General features: G+C 42.5%; 1 protein-coding gene across 3 annotated transcripts in view; it reads right to left on the bottom strand.

The window, feature by feature from the left end:
- METTL2A (methyltransferase 2A, tRNA N3-cytidine) overlaps positions 1-13,819 on the bottom strand; it is a 38,928-nt gene extending 25,109 nt beyond the window's left edge. The window contains exons 1-9 of one of the 3 annotated variants that reach the window (XM_061144306.1): positions 13,688-13,819; positions 13,391-13,482; positions 11,193-11,548; positions 10,051-10,100; positions 9,651-9,711; positions 7,806-7,945; positions 5,858-5,964; positions 4,433-4,498; positions 2,271-3,575 (exon numbers count right to left, since the gene is read on the bottom strand). In XM_061144306.1, coding sequence (XP_061000289.1) covers positions 3,421-3,575; positions 4,433-4,498; positions 5,858-5,964; positions 7,806-7,945; positions 9,651-9,711; positions 10,051-10,100; positions 11,193-11,548; positions 13,391-13,482; positions 13,688-13,797 — 1,137 coding nt within the window. In that variant the 5' untranslated portion in view covers positions 13,798-13,819 and the 3' untranslated portion in view covers positions 2,271-3,420. The other 2 variants (XM_061144309.1, XM_061144307.1) reach the window with 2 other exon arrangements.
- Positions 13,820-15,019: the final 1,200 nt, after the last annotated feature.

The following is a 15,019-nucleotide window of genomic DNA, read 5'->3' as shown; positions in this document are numbered from 1 at the left end:
CATCTTCCTGACCCAGGGATCAAACCCGGGTCTCCTGCATTGCAGGTGGATTCTTTAACATCTGAGCCAGAAAAATTAAAAATTAAAGCCAATGATCAGGTGTACCAAATAGTCTCCAAACTATAATTTTTCTCTTGTGAGAAAAGTTGCCTTAACTGAAGTGTCAGACCACAATAAATAAAAGCCTTTTTATAACTAGCTGAAACTTCTTAAACTCCACCAAATTTTTTCACTTCTTGGCACATAGATATGCTAATTCTTTGGTTTTCTTCAACACACCTTAAAAAACCATCCCTAAGTGGTCCTTGTTCATCTTGTTTCCCTCTTCATTGGAGCAAATTTCTCAATCACAGCATCTGTCACCACCAGCTTGTCGTGGTGGTGTTGATGCCAGCCAGCACTATGGCAGAAAATCTCCTCCACGGAGAGTCCTATCACTGCCATGTGGATGACAACCTTTTTGGAGGCACCCCCTTGGCTGGCTGGGTGTATATAAAAAATGGTTATATGTGAGGGGATTCAGTTCAGTCCAGTCGCTCAGTTGTGTACGACTCTTTGCGACCCCATGAATCACACCCCGCCAGGCCTCCCTGTCCATCACCAACTCCCGGAGTTTACTCAAACTCATGTCCATTGAGTCGGTGATGCCATCTAACCATCTCATCCTGTCGTCCCCTTCTCCTCCTGCCCCTGATCCCTCCCAGCATCAGGGTCTTTCCCAATGGGTCAACTCTTCACATGAGGTGGCCAAAGTATTGGAGTTTCAGCTTCCATCAGTCCCTCCAATGAACACCCAGGACTGATCTCCTTTAGGTTGGATCTCCTTGTAGTCCAAGGGAGTCAAGTCTTCTCCAACACCACAGTTCAAAAGCATCAATTGTTTGGCACTCAGCTTTCTTCACAGTCCAACTCTCACATCCATACATGACCACTGGAAAAACCATAGCCTTGACTAAACGGACCTTTGTTGGCAAAGTAATGTCTCTGCTTTTTAATATGCTATCTAGGTTGGTCATAAATTTCTTGAGGGGATTAGCCCATTATGTTTAGGATTATGGGCATTGGTGACTGTTGAAAAGTGAACAAGTACAGAGACAAAATAGAAACTAGAATAAATCCTGTGGTGTTGGACTGGAATCAAAAGTATTCGTCTGAACTGATGGTTTTCAAAACATATTTAGGTAGAGGAATACAGACTCAAGTATGTATATATCATATATCCCTATGCTTCATCCACTGAGGGGGCCAGGGAACAGGCACCCAATAGCGATGAGCACCCTTAGCTTGGTTTCTAAACACCCTGCTCTTCTAATGAAACTAGAACTCCTTGGGGAGACATGGCTGGTTCAGACTGAGACAGAGAAGGTACATGATGAGCCTGGAACAACTTGTGCTTGAAGTGCTGGAATGGTAGTTCATTCATCCTTTGAAATGAAGAATAGATATACCAAATGATTCCCTTCGGCATCTCTGAAGCATTTACAACAGAAACAGTTTTTATTCCATCTTCCCAGCTCCTGTCTTGTGCTCTGCACCTTAAAAAGTGGAGTTTTTGCCTCCTTTTGCACATGACAAAGGGTCATAGAAGCACATGAAGGGGCTCCCAAAGGCCAAATCTGGGACAATGCGCATAAAAATCACAAAGTATCAAAATGATAGCAATGTATAATAAGCACTGAGTAAAACAGAAACCCATGAATCCGTAAGTAAATGAATAGAGAAAAGGAAGCCTTCCTTAAGCAGAATGCCAACCAGAAAGTGTAGGAAGGATGTGGGATTCAACACACTACCTGGCTACCATCATGATAGAAATTTAGCTAAGAAACAGCAACAGATGCTTAAACAATGGGGTAAAGTTTAAAGAGGAATGGGATATTTAGTCTCAAAGCACTACCTTACAAAATACTCCTTAGGAATTTTTCAGTGGAGAAACCCAGCAGGCACCACTTCAGTTAAGTGATCGAAGTTAACATCAACAATTTAAGATACTTCAAAATCACATACCACAACAGCAACACTTCTGATATTCCTGCCAACAACACGTAACTAAAACCAAATCACGAGGAAGGCATCAACGAACCCAATTTGAGGGCAGTCTGCAAAGGCTTTAATCTTCAAATGTCAAGGTCATGAAAACAAACTTCAAAGGTTGTTCCAGGCTGAAGGAAACCGAGACATGACTACTAAATGCAACACAATGGCTTTTTTCTTTTTTGATAATAAAGGATATATTGGGACCATTGGGAAAACTTGGTTATCTGAGGCTGGCAGTGTTTCCATGTTAATTTTTACTTCTGATGGATATATTTGGTGATACAGGAGAATATCTTCAGTTACTGGAACTACACATTATAAAATATTACATAAGATACACAGTAGTGTTTGGACATCATCCTTCAACTTACTCTTAAAAACGATTCAGGGCAGAATTTCCTGGTGGTCTTGTGGTTAAGACTGTGCTTCCACTGAAGGGGGCCTGGGTTTGATCCCTAGTCGGGGAACTAGATCCCACGTGTTGCAACTAAAAAAGATCCTACATGCTAATGAAGATGGAAGATTCTATGTGCCACAACTAAGACCCAGAGCAGCCAAATAAATACTTTCTTTAAAAAAGAAGAAAAAAATCAATCAAGGGGGTGGGAGAGGGTGGCAATCACATTAAAAAAGTAACAGGGATGGAAGGATCACATTCAGAAGTGAAATGCCTAAAATTCTCCCAATTTCTTTTGCGTCAAAAATTTAAGAGCACAAACACACACACACACACACACACACACACACACACACACACACAATTTGCTAAAAGTGACGATCTTTTTAATGTTTTTAGACACAGGTTACTTAAGATGGGGGCAGGGGGTAGGGGGAGAACAGTACTTAAAATTCCAAGGAATTAAGGTTAAGCAGAGACCACAACCAAATACTTAACAGGGACACCCTATATTGATGCTGTATTTCTGAGTCAGGAGAACATCCAAAGACAGGCAATTCTTCCCAGCTTGCTTCCTTGATGATCACTGAGTGAGACTCTTATTCATCTTTCCATGCATCAGCTGCTTAGTCCACATATCTGAATCCTCAGATAATTTAATGCAACTCAGTCATTCACTTTATCATATAATACTTTCACATGGATATAAATTCCTGATTCCCATGAATAACATTTCAATTATTAAGTTACAAAATGGCAAGAAAGATTCTTTGAGATCTCCACAAAAGAAAAAAACTTGAGAAAAGTGTATCACAGGGCTTCACAAATATGAAGCAAAACAGTTAGAATCTTGATATAAAATAATTCTTCCCAGGTTCAAATCTGTTTTGAATCCGTGAATGGTTCAATAACAACAAGACACCATTTGTGAATGTTCATTTTAAAAAGCCCAACAAGCCTATGAGTCAGGAGCAGGTGGTGCCTGCCTCTCAGCTGGTGCTAGACACAAGAGGCTTGCGATACTTGCACTGAATCCAAACTCGGTACATTGTCAGTTGTTTTCCTCGATTCACTTGCAACCGGCGATCCACCAGGTTCTGAACCTTTTCCAGTCCAGCAGTAGTGAAAAGTGTGTCCAGTTCATCTAGTTTGGAAAGAGATGTTTATATATTTTCCCCTGAAGAAGCACCGTGTCTACCACTTCCCATGCTAAATGGTCCTCTGTGAGACTGCTGTCCTTCCTCATAGACTTCAAGTGATTTGGGCAGTATGGTTTAGCTACAATTGCAATAGTGGCTTGGTAGCAGCAAGTCCTCGTTTAGGCAGACGAAGGCAAACCATGTGTGAAAGGTGGCCTGGAATGCACCGGGAAAGCCTTTCTAAGAGTCAGCTGATAGGAAAGAATTTTCTAGGGTACTATGTACATCTTACAATTATATGCGAAAATTGACATATGTTATGTCAAGCCGTTTCTTTGTTTTTTTTAAGGGGAGGTTTCATCACTCACTAAAGGCTCAGAAAAGTATGTGACCTGACAGAAGGCCCAGGGAGAAAGTATTCATAAGGCACTGGTGGAGGTGAAAACTGGCAGCAGGACAAGCAGCAGAGGAAAGCAGCTCTGAGTTACACCTGGAACCCAGGGAGCCATGCGTTCACTTAAACTCAGGTGCACCTAAGGTATAACCCAGCTTCGAAGCTGAAACAGCTACAGTGCAGTCTTGCAAAATGAGCATGTGTCCTGTTTTGGATAAAGTGATGGAGAGAAAGAGCAGGCAGCAGAAGAACAAGGCAGGGACCAAAGGCTCATATAAGCTGAGCCTACTGGGAGAACACTGAGTAGTCGTAGGTGGCTGGAGGTAGGCTGAGGGGTGGGGAAGGGCAGGGAAGAGGCTGCAAAAGGTTGAGGGACCAGACGCTGTCACTGCTGAAAGCACACTGAGGAATATGGAAGTCAGTCCCGGGGGCGCTGTCAGCACAAAGACAAGCGCTTTTGTGTCGTACCTTGTGTGAAGAAGTACACTCTGGTGCCATCGCCTCTCACATAGAAATTTTCAGACAGACACTGACCTGCAGAGGGATGTGGTAAAGACCAGAGAAACTTTAAAGCACTTCTGTGAATTTCATGGTCAATTAAATGTGCATCAAGATATCAATTTCTTGGGCAGAGAACAGATCCTTTTCTAAGCTACCCTGGTACTTTGCAGCAATCTGCAGTCTCTCTCCTACAAAGGAATGATGCTTTGGAGAAGAGCAGCTCCAGGGGAACAATCAAACTTCAGTGTCAGTGAACACATGTAATTCTCAGCCCCCAATTTTACAGTTCTGCTCAGGATGAAAATAGCTTGTTTTCTCCTTCCCTCCCCCATTAAATAAATAACACAAACACTTTGTTTAAAAACAAAAGCAAACTTTTAAGAGGCTTTCTGCCCCTTTAAAAACACATAGTAAAAATTCAAGGAATATAGCTAAATTTAAGGAAATCTGAGACAGCCACTATTCCCATTTCAGTGACTGTCCTTTTGCATGTCTCTCCACAGTGTCCACATGCACACTCATAAATAGGATCCCATATATACTGTTTTTATCAAGGACACACTTCCCCTTCTGCTGCTAAGGCCCCCTGACCTTCTCAGTTTAACAACCTGATGTGTAATCAATCCTTCTACACCTTTTGAATGTCAAAGTAATCTTATTTTTCCCTAGCTACTGTTAAACACAGGATTAAGTGTAAAATACCAACCCACACAATGCTTTTCTCACGTGGTCACACAGCCAAGTCCACCCCCCACGAGACCAGTGGTATGGGGTCCACCCCGTGAGATAAAACACATTACCCTATGCAGAGGCAGTCACTTTGTTTCCAAGGTTTTGCTTATTACACACATACTATGTGCTCATTCCTGAATAAATCCCCAAAGGATTGTTGGATAGAATAGATAACACCAAGGTGCTTTAGAAAAAAAGGCCGCATCTATTTCTATTTCTGCCTTTCATGGAGGAACATCACTCTCTCTGAGTCAGCCAGCAACAGGTATCTCATTGCTGTTTCCATTTTCTTGAAGTTTTGTTTTCGGCCATTTGGATACACTCTTCAGTAAATCAACTCTAAAACACTTCTCATCTGTTTTCCGGGTGGGTCACTGGTCTTTTCCCTTATCAATTTGCCAGCAGCCCTATTTGAACAGCATAGATATTAAGTCTTTACTGTTCTATTAACTGAAATATTTGTCCTCAATCTGTCATTTGTCTTTTAACTTTTTAATGGCATCTTTTGCCATATCACACTTAAAACATACCACTCTTATCATGTATTAAATGGCTCTCTGTATGAAGCTATATAATTCGAGAGTCTCTATCTTATTCCACTAATTTGTGAGACTATTCTAATGGCAAAGCCATTGTTTTGATTATAGTGGGAAAAAATACCTTTTTTAAACCGAAGCTGAGCCATGTCGTAGCGACCATAATCTCGCAGAAGCATTATCCCCCCGGGCTTCAGAAGCCTGCTCAGCCTGTTGATAGCATTCTGCATCCTGAAGGGCAGCAGGGAACAAAGATCAGATCTCTTTAAGAACAGAGTCCCCTCCTAACACCCCTCACAAAAAAGAACAGGTCCCTTGTCTCTGTATTGTATTGGGAAAAGCCAGTGGACTTCCTAACACTGATACATCACCCCTGAAATCTTAGCTCCTATGCTCGTTTCAGTTATAACCTGAGCTCATGCCCAAACCTTTGATGTACCTTCTGCTGTTTGCTTACAACCGTGGCTTCTATCCACTGCCTTCAGTATGAAGAGGCCTGCTCCTTCAGCAGGGATCCACCCTGGGGGAAGTTACATGCTCTCTGCCTGGCTCACTTCCCACTCCTCAGGGGGAAGCCATCCCCACACTGGGCTCCCATGGATCTCTGAGAGGACTTCTGACCACCCAGCGAGGGGACTGCTAGTTGACCCACCCTACCTGCCCACTAGGGCCACGATCTCTGAATGCAGCCTGTCTCTTTCCACCTGTTACATGAGGACTGAATCTCAAGAACTTTACAAGGAGACACAATCTGTATGCAAATGAGTACTCTGGGCAGAGTGTTCTACACTTCCGACTGCATTTTCCATATATAGAGTCTCAGTGTAGGTTTCAGCTTTAACTATTGAAGAAGTATAAATGCTTTGAACTTACAAAAACCACATGAAAGTCTATTTAAATACTGAACAATGACTTTTTTTTTTTAATAATGTTTTTAATTTTAATGTTTTGTTTCAGTCCATGTCAGTTTAAAACTTGGTGGCTTCCTTGGTAAAGCAGTAAAGAATCCGCCTGCCAGTGCAAGAGACATGGGTTTGACCCCTGGTTCGGGAAGATCCCACATGCCGTGAAGCATCCAAGCCCACGCACCACAACTATTGAGCCTGTGCTCTAGAACCCATGTTCTGCAACAAGAGAAGTCACTGCAATTAGAAGCCCATATACTGCAACTACAGAGTAGTCCCTGCTCTGTGGAACTAGAGAAAAGTGCGAGCAGCAACGAAGACCCAGTACAGCCAACATATAAGTAAATGAAACTATATAAAGTTTACAGCATGTAAGCTGCTGCAATTAATGTTTAAAACCAAGCCAGGCTGTTTGGGCTGTCCTCCATCTGCCCTTATTTCACACTCACAATATTCCCATCAGGTCAAGTGACACAGTGCTATCCTAGAGGAAATGTGGGCTAGAGAAAGTCAATCACACCCCACCCCCCAAAGCACCCCAACTGATGCCACTTCCTTGAGACAGTATTTCAACTTCATTGGGATGACCGGCTGCCTATGTCCAGAAGCCTTTAGTGGTATCTTTTAAGGTAAACCAATCCACTTTCCTTTAATCTTGATTTTACGGAATTCTCCTTACTAGAGAAGTTTTCTAAAGAACTTAAATATCAGAGAACACTTGATGAGTTAAGTTTCACTGTGTATTTTGTGCTGATAATAAGCCTGGTTTATTTAAAGCATTTAAAAAGCCAATAATGGGATGTTCTTGAATAGCTGTGGCATTCACAGTTCTAAGATATCAGGCTATGTGATCATCAACAGGAAATTTCACTACATACCCACTAAGATGACTCCCTCATTCTTTGGAGATGTTAAACCATTATCATAAAAAGAACGACCACTGCAGTCAACAGGCAGAGGTTTAGACGCTTGGAATCCAACGTGGACTCCAAGACAAACTTAGGAAAGTAGTTGAGAAGCTTCTATCGCTTATAATGAAATATAGCTTCTTCCTGTCTATCAGAACATTAATAAAATCCTTTTTATTAAGGTTCCAACTCTGAGATCAAGGTCCCTGATCAAAGCTTTGTTTTTGCAATGCTACTAGTCAAGGGACTTAAAACTTACTTGTCTGGAATGATTGCTGAAAGAACAAATATAAGGATGATGACATTAAGACTATTCTCAGGCATTGGGTAACTCTTATCTTCATCACACAGATCATGAACAAAGGCAAAACACCGAGAAGGGTCATATGCTGAATTTGTCTGCAGAGAGACGGAAGAGAGGTTAGAAAATGTTCATATAGCCTCAAGAAAAACCATCTTGCTTTAAACATAATCTCTGCTGCTTCCCACTGAGGGAGATAGCTCTAGCCATTACAGCAAACATTGTTACTCTTAGAGTAAGAAGCAGGAACAATTCTAGGAGCCTGTGGAATCTAACTTGTATGTTTAAAATGGTACATTCCTGACTGCTTTACTTATAGTCTTTATTCTGATGAGGAGGCAGATCTGAGGACTGGAAAAAAATGAGGACAGTAAGTGACCAAAAGGGCAAAGAGAAACCTCATAAGTAGGAAAACAAAACATACTGAAAAAGCATGATTTAAAGCAACTCCCACTACAGCATATTACACAGATCATAGAATTCTCCGGGAAAATCTCTCTCTCCAGGATGTGGAAGATTTAACCTACAATTTATTATCATTAAACTAATTTTAAAAAGTCTCACTATTCATCTGGTATAGGCCCTTAAGAACAGTTTCAGAATTAAAATTCCCTGGTGGTCCAGGGGTTAGAACTCGGCACTTCTACTACCAGGGACCCAGGTCTGATCCCTGGTCGTGAAACAGACTCCGCAAATCGAGTGGCAAGACAAAAAAAAAAAGCCAACCAGAAACATTACCAATCCCTGAGCTCCTATGCTAGGAGCATCATACATGATTGTAACACATGCTTTAGGGTAACTTCCCTATCTACATCTCTCTTCTCCAAAAATGTGATTTTGTTCCTCACTGCTGCTGCTGCTAAGTCACTTTAGTCATGTCCGACTCTGTGCGACCCCACAGGCGGCAGCCCACCAGGCTCCTCAGTCCCTGGCATTCTCCAGGCAAGAACACTGCAGTGGGTTGCCATTTCCTTCTCCAATGCATGAAAGTGAAAAGTGAAAGTGAAGTCACTCAGTTGCAGTCAACTCTTCGAGACCCCATGGACTGCAGCCCACCAGGCTCCTCCGTCCATGGACTTTCCAGGCAAGAGTACTGGAGTGGGGTGCCACTGCCTTCTCCATGTTCCTCACTGGTCACAGCTAATTAACAGGGCAAGTAGATGGTCAGCTGAGCTGAGTCAATCAGACTTTCTGGGGACTCTGGAATCAAGACACTGTCATTCAGGTGAGGTTCTGGTCCCCGAAGAGGGGAGACTTATAAGGGACTGAGAGGGGCAAGTATATTAGGCCATGTATAAAACCAGGAAAAACCTATCAGAGAAAACCTGGCTGCAAAGAAAAAAAGGAAGCAAAAGGCAAATGGGCAATGAGAGGGAAAACACCATGACCTTGAGGGAGGCGCTGTGACAGAAGAAGGGGGTGGTAGCATCTCACCAGTGTGTCTTTGGTACCTGACACTTTGTCAGGACTGAGTTTTAGTCCTGGCTACACCACATGCCCTTTAGATCTATGACATTCCCCTTAATCAGCTGTGTTTGTCTACAAATTTCTGTAACTTATAACTCAATCCTAAATGAAACAATCATTTCATTTCAATCCTTAAAACATGACTTTAGGAAGGTCAAGAGACCTGCCCAAAGTTCCACAGCAGGAAAGCATCAGGTTCCATCATCATGTTTGGCCAATTCCTCTACTCCAGGCTATTTCAGACCACAACACAATAAGCAAATAGAGACCTTGATTTTTATGAGGCCCTTTTCCCCTTAAGTCAGTGAAAATTACTGATAGGAGCACTGGACTTACCTTGACAAGTTCTACAGCTGTGGAAGAAAAATCACAACAGTAAACAAAGAGGCTTGGGTCACTGAAATGGGCAAGAAAAAAAACCACAGCAGAGGAATTAGATTACAAACTGGATTATGTCTATTCTCTTTACTATGCAGCAGAGTTAAAATATCAAAGGCACCACATGTTAACAAAGTAACAGGTTTAACATTCACTACTTTCCTTGATGACAAAGATAACTTATAAGTCAATTAAGTCAAAACAATCCATAAATGGATAATGTAGACATCTAATCTCCTGTAACCCACAGTTCCCAATAATTGCTGTTACCATTTGAATAGAATAAGAGTTCCAAGAAACAACAATGCATCACTTTTTTCTTTGCTGACATGCTGTTAAACTTTACAACAAACCTTACTTGTTAGTTTGTAGAATTGGGAAGACTGTGTTTCCCACACCACAACCAACCTGCAGACAGAAATCAGAAATGAATTATTAATCACAGAATTCCCAAAGAATTAATTCCCTAAAGTAAATAAATAATCAACAATAGACAATTTGTCTTACTGTATTAGGAAAGGTGTAGTGACCAGAGCTAGAGTAATCATGACATTCCCTGCCCATGACCTCAGGAACCCTTAAAGAGGTAGCCACAGTAGACGAGAATATGGGCTTTTATTAGCAGGATGGGACCTGGTCTGGGAAAAAGAGCACAGGCTGCTTTTACTTTTTGAGTTTGGGCAAATGGTCCTGTAAACAGAGTATTTTCTTACTGAGCTCCACTATACCATTCCTGGAAACACATTTCTAGTAGACTGGATTGAAAAAGTCATGAGGGGAACCACGGCAACACTGTCCTAAATTCAGTGCTGGGTGTGGTAATAATGAAAATAGCACCATTTACTAAGAGCTTACTCTGTGTCAGATGCTATCCTCAGCCATTATATATACATTATCTCAATTAACCCTAGTAATAACTATGAGGCAGAAGTCCCATTCCGCTTGGGGAGGATAAGGGACTAGCACAAAGTCATGCCAGAGAACTCAGTCCCAAAACTAATCAGCTTCAGGTGGAGTGTGTAGTCACTTTTGTGAATATTCATTTTACAGTACACACTTTTCTTTCTCAGGTCTAGCCGAGCCTCTACCACACATCCAGACTGAGAAGACAAGAAATCTCCCACACCTGAAAAGCAGGCATCATCCTAACTAACCTCTCCATCTCATAACTGTATCAGAAGTAACAGAAGTTGTTTTCTGACCTGGGACTCTCTACTAGATGCAGGGATAGCAGGGCACTACAACTTCTGGACAGAATATAATGTTCCCAGGTAGCACTTCAGGTGATCTATCTTTGTTTGTCATGACCAAGGCAGCTGGTCTGCATCTAGGACATTCCACTAGCACAAAAATGCAGGTGATTCCAGGCCAACATAAAAAAGCTAAGTCTAGTCAACTTCATCATCACAAGTTACTTTGGGGCTCAGCCTCTCTATTGCCACCCTCTGTGCATAAGACAGCCTCGATAACCCCACTGCCAGGACAATAAAGGGAGGTTACCTCGAGTATTCGGTAGGTTGCTGAGGATCCAGGAAACTCATTAGCACAGATTTCCAGGTGACGGAGTTTCTGAGTTACACTCTCTTCCATAAGAGGTGGCTGTGTCTTATCTCCAAGGCTAACAGAAGAACAACTGTGCTGTTCTTCCATTATTAAATCAGATCCATCCTCACCACTTCTATAGTATTCATATACTTCACTCCTCTTATTCTCTGAGAGCAAATTCTTCAAGTGATTTTGGCTAGGTGCCAGCTCTGGGAATTCAGTAAAAAGCCAATGTCTATCCTTGAAAAACCCGTTTTCATGGATTTTGTAGAAGTCGTTCCAGTATTTGTTGGCATTGATCTCATAATCAACTGTAAATATTTAAGAAAGAATTTTAAGAACCATCTCTCAATTTTATTTGTATACAATATAAATTATCACCCTGCTTCACTAAATTTTATACAAAAAGTTATACTCAAGTAGAGCCTCAGTCTCAGAGCTGGTGGTCATTTCGTCCTATCACACTTGAATTTGCTCTGTATCTTGTCGTCCAGGGAGTTCAACTTCTACCAAGAAAACTTACTATCAATTCTCCTCCCACATCTTTAGATGGCTCTTAGTGGCTCAGAGGTTAAAGCGTCTGCCTGCAATGCAGGAGACCTGAGTTCGATCCCTGGGTCGGGAAGATCCCCTGGATGAAGGAAAATGGCAACCCACTCCAGTATTCTTGCCTGGAGAGTTCCACGGACAGAGGAGCCTGGTGGGCTACAGTCCACAGGGTCACGAAGAGTCGGACACGACTGAGCTACTTCTTCACTTTCACTATTAAGCAAAAAACCTGTCTAATCATTTATGGTCAAAAGGTCGTACTATCTCTTAGGGCCATACAGAACAGCTCTTTCGTATTTGAGAGCAATTATTTCCCTTTCTAAAACCTCTTTTACAAGCTAAATGTCCCAGGTTCTTCAGTTATTCCCCATGTGAAGTCAATGATTATGATATAGGTATGATACTGTATCTTCTTTACATTATATTCCTATATCTGTGGTTCTTTAGTGTGGAGCCCAGAAATGAATTCACTACTAACAGATACTAAGCATGGAAATAGAAAATGATGACAAGAGGAAAAGTGTTCAGATGAGAAGAGATCTGATGATAGAGGACAGTATAGACTAAAGTATGTACAATTTAAAAGAAACCTGTGTTGTTCAAGGTGATCAAGGCAGTCCTAGATTTCAGTTTTACTTATTTATTTTTGAGAAAACACTGGCTTAAACTAGATTTTAGCTTTCTGCTCTTTGCCAATACAGGGCCTTGACTAGTGTAGTAGAAGAATAAAAACCTAAGAAATTGGATCTCAATTCCACTGCTACTAACTAAACTGCTTACCTCTGGGCAAGGCACTTAATGTCTTGAAGTCCAAGTTTCTTTAACTGTAAAAAGAGGATATTGGACTATATGATTTTCAAAATCCCTCTCAACCTTAATTTGCTTTGATGTAGTCTTTGTCAAACTATGTAAGGTTAATATTTCATAACTGGACTCTTCTACTTGTTCAGAACTATTTCAGTGGGTACGACTCTGCAATTTCTAGTGCCACCTTCAACTGTCACTTAGAACACAGGCCCAACCAGTCCTAGTTTTACTAACTAGGGGTATTTTTCAGTGAAATCATCCACCTCTTCAGAAGAGACCTTTTTCTTTGGCCAGACTTATTTCCACTCTGATTCATCCATCCTTCCTTTGCAGAAGCCTTACCACCTCATAGGTAACACACAAGGAAAAGACACATAACTCACGATTCATTAGCCAGCCGCCCCCCAACCCCCCATTATTTAGAATCTGACCACTTGAATCCAGCTGTAATGGCAACATTTCCTCGGGCAAAATGTAATGATATACAAAGTATATCCTCTAAGACAATCATGTTGCCACAGCCAGTCATACTGATACAGGTCTAGTCAACATAATTTAAGACTTTAGTCACTAGAAAATGCTATTGAGATACAGTTATCCTCTTCCAAACAAAACTTTATGCCCTAACAAGATGTCAAGGCACAGCCCTTCCCCAACCCCTCCCCTTCTCGTTCTATCCGAGTTCTGTTTCAGACCAGTAACAAAGACTCTCGGGGCCTCGGTTCTCTGGCCTCTCCGGAGAGCACGTCCAGCAGTACGCAGGCTGTCAATACCACTGAGGGTCCACCCGGGCGCACCTTGCTTCTCCTGGCACACCCGCTGAGTACTGTTCTCCTGGACTTTCCTCTCTGCCTCCGCGGCCTGCTCCTCCGACCACTCCACGTTGTCCCTGGGAAAATTAAATGGGCAGCTTAGGCGCCTCAGGTTTTCGCCGCGGGCAGGGAGTCGCTGGCCCCGCAGCGCCTCTTCCATGGGAAGAGAGCGCCAAGAGTAGGCCCGCAGGACTCTGGTCGGCGGTTAGGGCCTTCTCAGAGTGCTCTGCGGCGCTGGGAATGAGGGCGAACCGCAGGCCGGGCGAAGGGTAGGGCACTTACCAGGCATTGTGGTGAAAGACGCGAGCGGGGTCGCTCAGAAACCGGCTCCCGAACTGCTGCCTCTTCCCGCAGACCGCGGCAGGATCGCCTTCAGCGAAGGAGCCGTCCATGACACCGGAACCGGAAACAACTACTTTCCCCTCACGCGCGAACGTTCTGCAGGCCACACCCCTTTCGGAAATCGCGGGGTCTGGGCGGGAAAACACGGAGGCCGGGTGGGGCAGCTGTAAAGTTCCCCGTCTCGGCGGCGCTCGGCCTCTGCCTGGTGGGACGGACCTATTTGGGAAGGAGAGTCAGCGGGTTTTCACCCCAGAGTCTTTAGTCCTTCAACAGGCGGGCGAGAAAGTGGTAGACGTTCGACTTGAGCCTCCTTTTAATTCTAGGATGCTCTAACGGGTTCTCAGTTTCTCTTAAGTTGTAAGACAGGAAAAATTTTAAATCACTTTAATAATTAAATAATTACCTAGCTCTACTGTAGAGCAATGGCCAAAATAATTGAGAAAAATAGCAAGCAGGGTGAGGAAATAGGGCAGTTTTCCAGATTTTCACAGTGTGAAAAAGGAGAAAAAAGTGTGTGTGTGTGTGTGTGTGTGTGTGTGTGTGTGGTGTGTATCCCCACACTTTTTCTGGAGAAAGATATGAAATGAATTTCGAGAACATGAAATTTAACCGTCAAATCAAATATCCAAGGACAAGTTTAAAAGTGTAACCCCCCCCCCAAAAAAAAATAAAATAAAAAATAAAAGTGTAACCCCACCACCTAACTTTTTGAATTATTCATATGAAAGCTTATTTGCACAATCAGAATTGTAATACATACACAGTTATAGTTATATTAATACATTTTCAGCCTTACATTTGTTTCTATAATTGCTACAAACGTACAAAAGAAGAAAGTATGCTGTCAATATAAGATAAAGTTAATTGAGAAGATTTCCAGAAGAGGGATGACTATCATTTGGAAGAAGAGAAGGGATTAGTTATTTAAGTAATATTGTTCTAGGTTTAACACACTGGTAACTAGTGATAGCTTGTTGCTGAATCTTTCCATGGTGGTGGTGGTGGTGGTGGTTTAGTCTCTAAGTCGTGTCTCACTCTTTTGCAACCACATGGGCAGTAGCCCACCAGGCTCCTCTGTCAGTGGGATTTTCCAGGCAAGAATACTGGAGTGGGTAGCCATTCCCTTTTCCAGGGGATCTTCCCCATCCACGGATTGAACCTGAGTCTACATTGCAGGAGGATTCTTTACCAACTGAGCCACCAGGGAAACCCAAGTCTTTCCATAGGCAAAACCAAAGGGAGCGATGACTCTATAACTTTCCCACCAAAAAT

Source organism: Dama dama, chromosome 5 (assembly GCF_033118175.1).
Source record: "Dama dama isolate Ldn47 chromosome 5, ASM3311817v1, whole genome shotgun sequence".
Taxonomy (NCBI): Eukaryota; Metazoa; Chordata; class Mammalia; order Artiodactyla; family Cervidae; genus Dama; species Dama dama.
Note: the sequence above shows the minus strand (reverse complement) of the source record. Positions and strands in the feature narration are given on the sequence as shown.